The sequence below is a fragment of the Cololabis saira genome, chromosome 14, assembly GCF_033807715.1.
Source record: "Cololabis saira isolate AMF1-May2022 chromosome 14, fColSai1.1, whole genome shotgun sequence".
In the NCBI taxonomy this organism is placed as follows: Eukaryota; Metazoa; Chordata; class Actinopteri; order Beloniformes; family Belonidae; genus Cololabis; species Cololabis saira.
In genome coordinates, this window is record NC_084600.1 from 36063641 (window position 1) to 36077928 (window position 14288).

General features: G+C 41.0%; 1 protein-coding gene across 4 annotated transcripts in view; it reads right to left on the reverse strand.

The window, feature by feature from the left end:
* The window catches only part of larp1 (La ribonucleoprotein 1, translational regulator), a 71790-nt gene that overhangs the window by 40519 nt on the left and 16983 nt on the right, over window positions 1-14288 (reverse strand). For all 4 annotated transcript variants that reach the window (XM_061740563.1, XM_061740560.1, XM_061740561.1 and 1 more), the window contains exons 2-3: window positions 6864-6928; window positions 5988-6053 (exon numbers count right to left, since the gene is read on the reverse strand). In XM_061740563.1, the coding sequence (XP_061596547.1) occupies window positions 5988-6053; window positions 6864-6928 (131 nt within the window). The remainder of the gene's footprint in view (window positions 1-5987; window positions 6054-6863; window positions 6929-14288) is intronic.

Below are 14288 nucleotides of genomic sequence, written 5' to 3' on the forward strand. Positions count from 1 at the left end.
TCCACGTTGTTTCATCAGAGAAGAGACATGATAGAGCTCATCACTTCTGCAGCTCGGGTCTGGCCGATGGGGCCGATTTCAAAAAATTTGAATATTCTGGGAATCTTAATCTTAAACTGTAAGCCATAACCAGCAATATTAAAATAATAAAAGGCTTGCAATATTTCAGTTGATTTGTAATGAATCCAGAATGTATGATATTATTTTTTTATTTATTTTTATTTTTTTTTTTTAATAATTGCATTACAGAAAATAAAGAACTTTATCACAATATTCTAATTTTCTCCTGCCTCCTTGATATGAAGCTTTTGAGACAAACATTTATATTATAATATAGTTGATCTCCTTTTAAACTCAGGTAACAGTTACAGGTTTTCCAAGCCAGCACATTTAGTGTGATATTTTTTCAGAAACACATCAGGGAAGCGTATTCTTACGTGGGCCGACACAGAAATGTTGACTGGTTGATAAAATGTCAGGTTTAACTCACACCCCAGCCCTGAACAATGACGCTCCACAAACCCCGTCCGGGAGTCAGCCGCTGATTTACAGGTTCCCCCGTTACGTGACGACGGGTATAACGTCATCCCCCCCAGAATAGCAGCAGGACAGATCCAGCGGTGGTTTCTTTAGGAGGGGGTTCCCTAAAAGGACACCCTCTCCCAGCCCTCGGCCCCCGTCCCCAAACCAGACCCCTCCCATCAGGGTTATTTCTGGTGTCGATGAGGTGACCCACGCTCCGTTCTGCTCGCTCAGACCTAGCTGCCTAAAAAGGGGGAGGTTACCGGGTTTAGCTCCCCCGGTGACACGCTATCGTCCAGAGAGCAGAAATAGAAAGTGGCCGGCTGCTGCCGCTACTGTAAGAGGACAAATTAGAAGCATCCCCGGGCCGTCCGGCAGCTGTACGAGACGTTATATTTAGAGGGGTGTGGGCCGTGTGGTTGAAAGCTGGCGTGGACACCTAACCTGACTCCGCTAATCCACTATCAGGGTCACGCAGCCATCCTGCACCGCCAGTGACCCCGAAACACGACACGATGCTGCACAAATGTGCAAAGAGGTGATGGTCAAAAAAAAAAAAAAAAAAGGTGTTAACATCAACTGGGTATCGATACTGGCTCCAATCGATAACGGGTTACTAAAAGGACGGATCACAAGGGGAGATCCTTGTAGCACCCTATAATGTAATAATTTCCTGAAAATGTAATAACGTTTGCACTTAACTCAATCGAAATTGTAATAAAAGCCAATAATGTAATAAAATATCCTGACTAATGACATTTTTACCAATAATGTAATACCTTATTACATTATTGGGAATTTATTACATTTTCAGGTGGGTCTTTTTTCTTTTTTACAAAACTGATAATGTAATACATGACAAATAATGTAATATATATTTTCATTTTCAGTCCAGAGTTCTACATTTTGTGTTTTAAGTATCTAAGAATGTTATATATTCTGGATTTGAAACAATTAAATTGCAGACTTTGAGTACCATGTAATAAATTCCCAATAATGTAATAAGGTATTACATTATTGGGAAAAATGTTATTACAATATCCGTCAGGATATTTTATTACATTACTGGATTTTATTAAATTTTCGATTGAGTTAAGTGTAAATTTTATAACATTTTCAGGAAATTATTACATTATAGGGTGCTACAATCCTGGTTCATGAGATAAAGCTTCACCCTCTCGCCAAGTGAAACCTGTCAGAGTTCTATTCATTAACTTTATTTTGTGCTCTGGATCCTTTACAACAGCCGCTGCGTTTCCATTAGCTGCGCTCCTCAGCCCCTTCAGCCGGCGTGTCTCCATTACACCGAAGCGCCACGCAGGAACCATTGATCACAAAAAGATAACACTGCTTGCCCTGAGGGGGCACTAACACGCATTTTTGCTGTTGGCAGCAAAAAGCATCAGTCACGTGAGCCATTGGTTTCTGAAGAGCTGCTTTGAAGCCTCTTTTTCTTCAGACTTTTTGCTCGGGACGCAGGCGGAAGCACGGGCTCCGTATGTCAAGGTTAGCTGTGGCTACGGACTCTTTCAGCCGATCCCCGGCGAGACAGCAGCAGAGCTGTCGCCAGATGAATATCCCGTTTCACATTTTGACCCGACAACAAAAATCAATGATTACTGTCTCGTTTAGAAGGAGACGAAAAAGAAGAATGCAGCAAAAGATGAAAAGGGAACACAAGGAAGGGATGGAAAGTTTCCTGCGTTTGCGTTTACTTTTTTTTTTAAAGCATACACCTCGGTGAGTGATTAAAAGAAAACCCATGGTTGGCATGACACACCAAGAAGGGTTGAAGCTCCACCTGGGTCCAGCTCTCGTATTTCTTGTAATCTCCATCTTCTTTAAAAGTACTCGGAGCAACACGTTTCTGATTCAAATTAGCTGTGTTCTCGTGAGAGGGATGGACGTAATTTAGAAGTTAACAGATATCCCCGCCAGGTAGTTCCCTTCAGCCGATCACGTCAACAATCCGGCCCCTGAAAAGTTACCCAGAACTATGCTAATGGAAACACGCCTACTGTCAAATAGTGTACACAGAACCAAACAAACAAACTTCTACTGTACTAAGTGGAGGAAGGGGGCGCTACCATAGCAACCACAGGTAGTACTGTGGTCAGTGTAGGACTGGAACGGCCATCACTCTTAGCTTGTACCACTTCATTTGTCACTTTATTGTATTTTTTCTTTATTCCCGATTTTTGTTTTTATTTTACCTTTTCTTATTTTAATATCTTGTTTCTCTGTTGTTGTAAGTACTGCTGAGTCTACGAATTACCATCAGGATCAATAAAGTCTCCATCTATCTATATGTTCCCCTGATAATTCAGCAGTCCTATCATTTTCAGCGTGCGTGCAACATTTTTGCTCAGGGTCTGAAGCAGAGCAATGGATGCAATGTTACTGGAAATGATAACACTACAAAAATAAAAGTATTTCCCAAGTCGAGAGCTGATCCGTTAAAACAATTAGGAGATGATTAAACACTGTTCTTAGGCCCCGTTTACACGGAGCAAAAACGGTGGTGTTTTCATGCGTTTTGGCAGTTCGTTTACACGAAAACGGAGCTCAAAGTCACCAAAAACGATCATTTCTGAAAACTTCTGAATACTATTCTTGTATTTTACCTGTTTTATATTCTAAAGTCACACTTAAAAGTAACTCCACTTCTCTGTCACTCCAAACGAAAGACTCTCGTTCCGTCTTGGAAGTAAAGCCTGAATTATGATCCTGCGTTAAATCGACGCAGAGCCTACGGCGTAAGGTGTGCGTCACCGCGTACCCTGCGCCGTAGGCTCTGCATTGGTGTAACGCGGAACCATAAATCAGCCTTAATTGGAAGTTACACGTGTCATTTGTTGATGTTTTTTTCCAGGATTCTGATTGGCTAGCATGACTTTATGCTTCTCGTTACACTGCCCCCTGCAGGTTTGGCTTCTCATAGCACCTTAACAGCGTATTTATGCGGGTTCGTGTAAATTAAGTGATTTTGAAAACGATCTTGTGTAAATGATGGAATTTTTCAAAACGTAGAGGGGGAAATATCCATTTTTGTAAATACCCGGCTATGTGTAAACGTGGCCTTAGTGTGCTGGTGTATGTACACCATTATTGCTGTTATATACTTTGATTATTTGATGCCCCCCTTTCCCTCCTCCTTCACCAGCTACCTCTTGCACGCTCAGGACAGGAGAAGGAACTCAAGTGAGGATTTGAAGTGATCTTCTGGTTTCTTCAGGTAAGCTGCTTTCTATGAACTGGCATTATACGCCTACAATTATAATAAAATGGACTGGGTTGGATAATAACTGAACTAAACTGGACTGATTAAATCCAACTTTCCTGAACTTGTTGACTTTTTCTGTCGGGCATGCACGTTGACTCAGGGCACTGACCTGGTTGCATAATTCAGCGATGTGTGTGTCCCGCTACGAGTGAAAGGATTAAAAAATCCTCTAAATTATAAACCTTTCCTATCTTAAATTATATTTCCTGAATTCTTCTAAAATTATTGTCTTAACAGTTAAGTGCTCGCTGATATCAGAGTTGTATCGTTTCCCAGATGTCTGCTACCAGTGTTTTCTCTCGGATATCCTGGCACGGCCTTGAGCCTAACCCACACCTTTAAAAAACAAAACAAACAAACAGAACATGCATGTAGGGCAGCAGAGGTGGACTGCTCCGCTGCTGTTTTTACAACCACAACCACTAAAATGTATTGCTGAAACATCCATTCACCCTCTGCAGGGCTGCTTCTGATGGGCCAGTTACAACCACAACACTTGAATCTACTGAAGCGGGTTTTTTTTTTTATTAATCATCACCTGCATCCCTCTATTGAGGGTAAATCAGCCTGAGAAATCTGTTAACATTAACTTATATGAAGGAATCAAGTAATGCATCTCATATCCTCATACCGTGCTGCACCAATCACTCAGCTGATCAACATCATTACCGGTGATCACCAAAACAGGGTTCGCTTTTATTTAACCCTAGTGCTGTCTTAAGGTCAAGGGAGGGTGAAGGGAGAAAAGATGGAAGGAAGGAAAGAAGGAAGTAAGGAAGAAAGGAGAAAAGAAGTAAAGAAGGAAGAAAGTAGGAAAGGGAGTAAGGAAGGGAGAAAAGATGGAAAGAAGGGAGAAAGGAAGGAAAGAAGGGAGGAAGGAATGGAGAAAAGGAAAGCAAGAAGGGAGGGAAGAAGGAAGGAATGGAGAAAATAAGGAAAAGCAAAGAAGGTAATAAAGGAACAAATGACGGAAGGGAGGTAGGAAGAAAAAGGAGTAAAGGAGGGTAAAAAAGGAGGAAAAGAGGAAAGGAAGAAGGAAGGAGAGAGCATGGCAGGAGGAAAGAAGGATAGAAGAATTGGGTCATTTTCACCCAAAGACAGCACAAGGGTTAAAAAAAACAAAAAAAAACATGTTATCACTGAGGTTATTACTAAGTTGGCATCTACCGTCAAAAGGTGTATAATTAAACTTATCAGTTTATGTGAGAAGTATGCAAGACTGAACAATGAAGCTCCTTTTCACAACTGAAGTGAGAGGACGTCTGCTCAGTAATGTGTTAAAGCTCCGTCAACTCCAGCTGCCACTTTAACACGCGTTCCTTTTCACTTAAAGGGACAACAAGGTGAAAAATTCAAGGAAAAAGTAAGAGCTGCATTTCCCGAAATATCAGGTAAATATTAACTGACTGAACCTCTCACCGACACGAAACCACAGCATGCCGTCAGTAATGCAGCTCTGCAACAGTTGCACTGTTTTGTTTTTAAACTGATCAGCTAAAAACAATAATCCGACACCCCTGGCATTTGATTAGAAATGTCATTCATGCAGCCTAAATGCTGCTTCTTATAAACACCTGCATAGAAGTGTGGAAAAGTAAGCATATATTAGACACAATTAGGGGTCTAACTACAGATCTAACGGTGGATCAGAGGATTATTTCATTAGGATTTTTGTAAAGATGTAAAGCAGCAAAAAAAGGGTTGTTGACATTTTTAAAAGAGCACAGTTGCCTCTTATTGATGTAACCTTTGTCCAACAGATTTAACATCATGTGAGCTAAACAAACAATCCTCTGGAGCCCAGTTTTTCACTACAATTGCATTTCACTCTGCTGCACTCACCCATTTTAACTCCAGCAAGGAGCTACTTCATGTGTTTAACTTAAAAAAAAAAAAGAAAGAAAAAGCCCTGTGTGATACAGAAGCTTCACTGTAGTCATGTGGGTACTATAAACTTAAAAGAAAATGTTTTCTACTTATAGAAAGATAAATAAATAAAAAACGGTGGCAGTTTATTGAAAGTTTTGTATTCATAAATGAAGTCCTGTAGCATCTTTCGCAGCCGAAACCTTTTTGCCAAGTACAGAATAATACTTGTGCGTTTCCTCCCCGTCACCGCCATCTCTCTACTCTCTCACCAGCTTACGACGCTACACTCAGAAGAAAAGGAAACAGCTCTTACCTGCATGTCTTTAGTTGCAATCTCCCCTGGAGTCGGCCAGCTGTTGGTGTCACCAAAGTCTCCCACCTGAGCAAGAGAGACAAATCTTATTCATGTGGCAAGAGAGGATCGGCACAAATAAATCTGCCTTGCATCGTTTGTCAACGCTTCCTGCGACCATAAAAAAAGTGTGTGGTCAAGGTGCAGTTTCCAGCGCTGGAGCAGCTGCAGAAAGTTATGAATGAAGGACTTTAACAAGAGTGTTTCTGATTATTCCGGGAGGATAAATGTAAATTGTGTTTTTCAAACACTATTGGTTTGAATTGATTATTCAAAAGGAAAGATGATGAATTTATAAAGTTTACTCGTTTATTAAATCTGTGCTGCTGCCAGCTTATTCTTTCACATGCGGTGATGTTAGAGGGGAGGTTTCTTCAGGCTGCAGTGTAACCTGAGAGCTCATGAAGAGTGTTAACTGCATCAGGCTGAGACAGCTGGCAGCACCGGTCGCACCACCGACGAGCCAGCAGAGGCGTCGCAACGCCGTGCAAATCTTTTCGAGACACTAATGGTGCTTCACAATGCAGTAAACTGCTCTGGTTAGAGTTTTCCAGCTCCAACAATCCTAATTCGGTGACTTTTTGGTCTTTGTCATTACTTGAAAACGGCATTTGGGAACGTGAGACTTCAGAGCTGACGACTCCAGGGGCGACGCTCTCTCTTTAAAACGGACAAATCTGGTGGCCGAGTCAGAAATAAGGGAGATGTTTCTCTTTAAAAGTTAAAGCAATGACATGTGACACTTTTCCTTTGTTTTATAACAAAAATAAAGCAGCGAGGCCTCAAAAGAGTACTGCTAAGCATCAAAACGTAGAGACAAACAGCAGAAAATAATACCTTTCCTCCGCGTCTGGCTTTGGGTGGATTCCCTGCTCTCACCACCTTGGCAGGGCCACTCGACTCTGTGGGAGCACATAAACAAAGACAGTCGACATTACAAACGGCTCTGCAAACAAAGAGCACACATCTATTAGCAACATGTGGAAAACAAACCAGAGCAAACTAAATCTAACTAAATATCTCATTTTTCAGACGAAAATGTGAGTTGTGGGGGAAACTATGGAAAAAGAACATGTATAAAAATATAACTGAGCAAGTTCGGCTTCAGTTTACTCCGCTTGTTTACTGTGTTCAGTGAATGTCCATTACTTGTGTTATCCACCTGCAGCAGGTAGGATTCACTCGCTCTCTGCTGCTTCTTATCACCCCTGCTGTAAAACTGCTGTGGCATTTCATTTTTATATAAAAACTAAACACCTTTTTGCCCTGCATGCATCATTAACAACAACACAAGTATAACTGACAAGGACACAAAAAAAACGATTAGCGCCACAATCCACACATTACAGTACTGTCTCAGAAAATTAGAATATTGTGATACTTCTGATACTTTGCTGATCATGGTTTACAGCTTAAGAAAACTCAAATAAAAATTTGAATATTCTGGGAATCTTAATCTTAAACTGTAAACCATAATCAGCATTAAAATAATAAAAGGCTTGCAATATTTCAGTTGATTTGTAATGAATCCAGAATGTATGACATTTTTGCATTCAGTAAACCAGTAAACCACTACAACCAGCAGCGTAATAAATACAAGCTCCTCCCATGAAACCCTGAAGCCAGAGGACCCGTTAATGCTGAGATCAGAGTTGTGAAAGTTTATCTCCACGTTGTTTCATCAGAGAAGAGACATGATAGAGCTCATCACTTCTGCAGCTCGGGTCAGGCCGATGGGTCGCTTCACTTTCGGCGCATTAAACAACTCAAATCAAATAAAAACTCTGCAATAATAATAAAAGGCTTGCAATATTTCAGTTGATTTGTAATGAATCCAGAATGTATGACATTTTTGCATTACAAGAAATAAAGGACTTTATCACAATATTCTAATTTTCTAAGACAGTCCTGTATTACTGAAACATTTAGGATCAAAAAAAGGAATACTTTCTACTTTCTCTATATTCTTCAATTAAATCGTGTAAAAATGTGCATTCTTTTTACATTTTTCCAACATTGTTTCTAATATTCATATTCACTGCTTTTACTGGCAAGTTTGAGTAAAAGTCAGCAGTACTCAGCCCCCTTCATGTAAATATGCAACTTTTTTTTTTTTTTTTTTTTTTTTTTTTTTTTTTTTTTTTTTTTTTTTTAAAATTGCATTACAGAAAATAAAGCACTTTTTCACAATATTCTAATTTTCTGAGACAGTCGTGTAAATTATCCAAACATCCAGTATATTAGCATCAATGAGCAGGTTGAGGTACAGTACTACTCTGTACTGAAATCTGGATCCCACTGAAAGCAGACCCCCCCACACAACAACTGCGGCGTGCCAGCGACATGCCAGCCACTGTGAATCACAGCCATTCAAGCCAATGACGGCGTTCCCGACAGGAGCGCTGCGGAACATCCCAGAGGTGACAGTCTGCTCTAAATATGTGGCCACTTTGTTTTGTCCTCAACCAAATGGATCAGATAAGAGCTGGCAGGAAGTCAGACGTGAGAATGGCAGATGGACTCTGGTCAATTTTCAAAATAAAGCGCTACGAGTGAGCGTTTTAGATGAAGTCTAAAAGCCCATTTTATTTGACTCTGCTCATCTTTCATCTATTACAGCAGAAAGGACGGGACAAAACGGGACATGCGTCTTTAGCTGAGTAGATTACTGCATGACTTTCACATGCAGAACCTTCAGGTAAACTTGAGCCTCATGAATCCAGGTGCTTTGCTGCATCTGAAATAGGGCTGGGCGATATGGACCAAAAGTCATATCTCTATTTTCTAGCTGAACGGCGATACTCGATATATATCGATATTTTTTCTGTGCCATAATTGGGGTTTCCCCCAAAGCATTATAGCATATTATCTCTGTTAGCTTCATTTTTTCTGAGGCAAACCCTTAAAAAAACAGTCAGTTTTAATACAATGCCTCGTGCCAAATGTCACACAGGTACCTTTATTAACAGAGGTCTGCACAATATCAAAATGCATAAAACAAATGAAATAAAAATAAACTGCCTGCATATATAGAATAAAAATGCTTCTTGAATAAAATAAAACAAATATCCCTTTCCTGCATAACAATTAAATTAAAATACACTGTGCAATTAATACAATGAATGTAGACAGTAACAGGCAGACTTTTCCACTGAGGTTGACAGTTGTGCAAATAACAAAACATGTGTGCAAATCTCAAATAAAACATTCATGTCAATTTGTCACAAAATAAGCTATATCAAAATCAAAAAAAAAAAAGTGTTTTTTTTTTTTAAATAGATATAAACGATATTGTCTCGTACCATATCGCGTTTGAAAATATATCGATATATATTAAAATCTCGATATATCGCCCAGCCCTAACGTCTTTCACATGCAGAACCTTCAGGTAAACTTGGGCCTCATGAATCCAGGTGCTTTGCTGCATCTGAAACATGTGTGGGGGGGGTCTGATGTCATGCTAAAGAGGGAGCAAAACCGTGGCGCAGCGGAACGTCATCGCTTCCTCTCCCACACTCACTTGAGATGCAGAAGAGATAACGTCAACTGCCTCTAAAACATAAGACCTCTCACAGACGCACTAATGAGTAGAGCAAAGCCAAACACTGGCAGAGTCTAAACTTGGCACAGACAGCCTATTTTTGAAAGATGATCATGCATAAAATACATGAAAACTGAGACAACGGAGGAAATAAATCCATAAATACGGTCATCCGTTTTAAACATAGAAAAACTTGCAGACTGTGTATTCAGCTTTATTCCATATAAAAACTCACCGAGTCGTTTTTGAAAAGGCCCATCTGATTTAAAAGAAACCGCAGTTATTCTTCCACACACGCAGCGGGCAGCACTTTCCACGCTAGCTCTTGAATGAATCACACTCGCATTGTTGTGTTTGTCTGTTTCCTATCATGAAGTCAGAGATGTTCCCCGTTTGGCATCGGTGTCAAAAACGAGGGGTGAAAGCGGCTCACAGGGAGCAGTTTACACCGAAGAGTAAGTCTCCGTAAGCTCCTTAAGGACGGTCGTGTCGAGGGACAAGACTAAAGATAAAATGAGGAGGGCACTGAAATCCTTTGGAGAACAACAACATTGACAGCAGGTCTCCAACAGATACATGCATGTACACAAGAGCAAGATATGATAAAAAGGGGCTTCCGAAGCACGATACAGAAGGAAAATCCAAATAAATAAGTAATCTAATGACAGATTGACTAACTCCCTTCTCATCGTAAGACCAGTTCTTAGACTGAAAGTGTCTGCTGAGTGAACAATCTCAGGGGAGCAAACTCAGCAGAAGCAACGGCAGAGACTAAACCGATGGAGCACAGGAAGAAAACTCAGAAGATCAACAGTCGCTTGTGTTCTTTACACTGGAATTCTGAAGTTAAATGGGCAAAATCTGGCGTCTTAAAATCATTCAGCTCTGCAAAGAAGTCCAATGTGTGCCCTCTTCTACAGCACACCCCATGCTGGTCTTAACTTAGCTCTGCAGTGCGTTCAGGGAAGACAGTCCGGCTGGAGGTCACGTTTGACATCCACATTAAAAAGTGAGCAAAAGAAGAAGGTGCAGAAAGTGAAAGGTTAAAGGGATCAGATCAGAAATCCCCCTCTTGAAGAGCAATAAAACAAAAAGCTGCACTCTCCACTTCAGAACTTATTGACCGTATTAATCAATGCAGCTACCGACTGGATTTCAGATCAGATTTTGTCACGTCATTACAGAAAACAAAACCAAAAACATCACCTATCTTAAGATTGTCTGAAATTAATGTTGGTTTTTGTGTTTAGTGCTTCCCAGAGCTGGATCTCCAATTCTGAGAACAACTCGGGGTGGGAATGCCACAGCAAATGTCCTGTCATCTGATCCAAGGAAATTATTTCAGCTGTGATTGCTTTTATATTTTCTGTTTGACATTTAATGACAGTTTTCAGTTTTCTGGTCCACAGTGCTGGACGAACTATAAACGCCCAGGCACCAGAGCTAAAACGTCGACATTAAAAGCTTTTAGCTCAAATCCTCTCGGGGCTGTGGAACCACAGTAATCCTCAACTTTTCCCAGCACGTCACAAAACCAAAGAACTGCCCTCAAACCTTTGAATTTCCCTTTCCATGCAGCTGCTTTAACTCAGAGACTCGGATATATTGTCTTAATATTGTTATGCAGCGTCAAAGCTGTGCAGTGAAAACACTAAAAATTAATGATTTCAGTGAAAATCTATTCACGTCTCAAAGTAAGGAACAAAGGGAGGTTAATATTCTGGATAAGAAGTCAAGACCATCCTGAAAAGTCATGTTTTAATGTGCAAAAAAAAACAAAAAGTTGAATTTCTTATCACTTGTGGTCACGTCGTCTGATTCACCAACAGGTCAGAATAAAGCAGCTTCAGCTGATATAGACAACTCAAAATAGTCTTTTATCAACTCGGATCAGTACAAATTGCTCTTAGAGGTATAGCTTGTAACATGTGAGCTTGCACAACGCTGCTGTTGACACAGAGCGAAGGGGGATGACATATTAGACAACTTAATTATGGATACTGTCCTGGACTTAAAGTTTGCAGATCTCAAATTAAGTCTCAATGTTGCAAGAGTGCTTTTGCTTCAGGGAGACCCGTAAGACTTAATCAACTAAAATGGTTTAATCTGAGGGAGATTGCAAAATAAATAAATATGCAAGAAAGAATATAATCCGTCCAAGACAGTTCCGAGTTCCTCCACCCTCTGAAAAACCGCTGCAATAAGCTTCATTTCAACACCAATTCATGTCAGACCAAACCGGTCATTTAAATAACGTTTGAATTTCTTTCATAAACTAACTGCTTAGATCCGAAATTGAGAAATGGTTTACTGAAGATTTATTTCAGGCATCAAGGCAATACGGTGTTGAACCTGCTAATTTTGTTTGCAGCGACTCCCAGGATTAAATTAATGAAGAAAAATAAATAAATAAAATCACTGAGCGAAGTCAGAAAAAAAGCATTTGGCTTAAGAATAAAAACAAGAAATCCTGCCTTTCCAAAGTCAAGTTTTGTAAAAATGTACACCTGAAAGTTTCACATTAAACAAATACATTCATTAAAACTGACACAACTCATGTATGTCCATACTTAGACAAAGCGGGCTACGGACAAAAACCTCGGCTGCTCTGCTGCAGGCCTCCTTGGTTCTCCTCTTCCTATTAAAATTGACCGGATCACTGCAAATGACTCCACCCCTACTCTGCGTGATCACTTTAATCCCACAATGCAGTATTTCTATCTCATATGCATCATCGTCCACAATGCCTGCGCCGCCCCATCGCAAGCCATGATGGTTCGAGTCAAACAACCAATTGCCTCACTCCGGCTTTCCAGTCACTGAATCGCAGCTCGACAGAACCGCTTCTGAAGATTTTTGACCCACAAGTTAGAGCTCTCCATCACCCTAAACACTATATGAGGGAATGTTGTTTGGAGAAAGCGATCCCTTTGCTCCAGTGGAGTTTCATGGACTTTCAGAACCGACGTCAAGCAGAACCAAAGCTGTGCTGGCCGAGTGGGGCAGAAGTCCCTCAACACCAGACCATTAAAGTGTGTCGAGGCCCCATCTGGTCACAATGGCAGCAGATGTTGCGACCGGATGGAGCGTCACAATCTATCAAAGCCATTATTCAGGAATGTGGCAAAGTCTCCATCTTGATCAAGTGGGTCGAGCAAGAACACACCCGAGGATTTCAACCACACTTTTATCCACAACGGTACTTCGTCCGTAAGTGGATTTGAAGTGACATCATGGTTTTCATGGTTTCATTAAGGCCTCTCTCTCCATCTCGTTCCACCCTGGTCCCTGTGCCTCTCGGCAGCCCGACCTTGAATCTTTGGCCGGGGCAACAACGTTCTTCAAAAATTCAGTAAAGGAATCAGCATGAATTCCTCAAGTAATAAACCTTCTTATCTGCTTAGTCGGTGAACAAGAACCGTTTCAGAAATATCTTGCTCACTGCTTCTTACGGTGCATGAAAGAGCATCGCATAAGAGCAAAAACCCACTCGGCAGGACTTATAGTTTCACAATCAGGTCACTTTTGTTCGGCATTGAAGTGTTCAAGCTTTCTCTGCGTCGATTTCTCTGAGGCTTTTTTCCGAAGCGTAATCGCAGGAAGTGGGACAAGTGAAGCAACACTAACCAAGTCTTTCTGCCGTGTCACCATGACCCAGGACTGACGGCCACTCTGCTCGTGGACAGCTTTAACATGTTAATTTTACAAGCTTTTTCCTACACTCACACTATAACACATTTCCCACTACAATCGGAGACGACGCTAATGGGTTATTCTCCATAATTCACAGACTTTCTGTGATGGAAAAATCTCAAAGCTCTCCGTTATTTTGACAGATCAGACCATGAGGGTGGATGTACCGTAATGTTATGGAGGCCTTAGCGCACGTATGTGACATTTACAGGACACAGGAGGCTGTAGTTATGGGTGCACCTTTGTGCATGTTGCAGGATTTCATCCCAGGGAAGCAAGCGGGTTCAAATATCAGTGAATTAAGAGCTTTGTCAAATCTTGATCATGTTCTGATTTCAGGGAAAAAAATGTCCCTCACCTGAGTGTCCGCCACAGAGGCATGCAGCACTTAAAACGCACTATATAGTATGTACTGCATACTGGTGCAATGTTCAACACAGATTAAATTTTCTTTCAAGGCCAAAAAGACAACTTTCATGTTTCTGTCATTGTAATTATGGATCTTTGCGAGACTTGCATGTATTGGGTACAAGCACAGCGATGAATCACAAACATTAAAACTCTTTACACGTCGCTGGACATTGTAAATTCTGTTCAATGACATTTAAACAAATGCATTGTCTTAATCTACAGTGAACTTTAAATGACTAATAAGAGACAACAAACATTATACCCACCAACAGCAGCTTTGAATCGAACTGAACCAACTACTGAAATTGTTAGGGGGAAATTATCTTTCTTTTCTTTTTTTTCCCCCCTCAAGTCCAACGGCCGCAGCAAAACGTGGACAAATCGCTTGTTGTGTAAGAGGCAACTGCAGGTTTGTGGAATTCAACCATGTTCTCTTGATCAGCTGAGCTGCACGCTACGAACCGTTCACCACGGGCACATAAGAGTCAGTCGGCGGCTCACAGGACCGCTCAGTGTTCAGTGTGTATCAGATGAGATCAGATGATAAGCAAAGGCCAGAGAAACCCCCCCCCCAGGTCCAGGACAACTGCAGGACTATGAGCTGCTGGTCCTGAAGC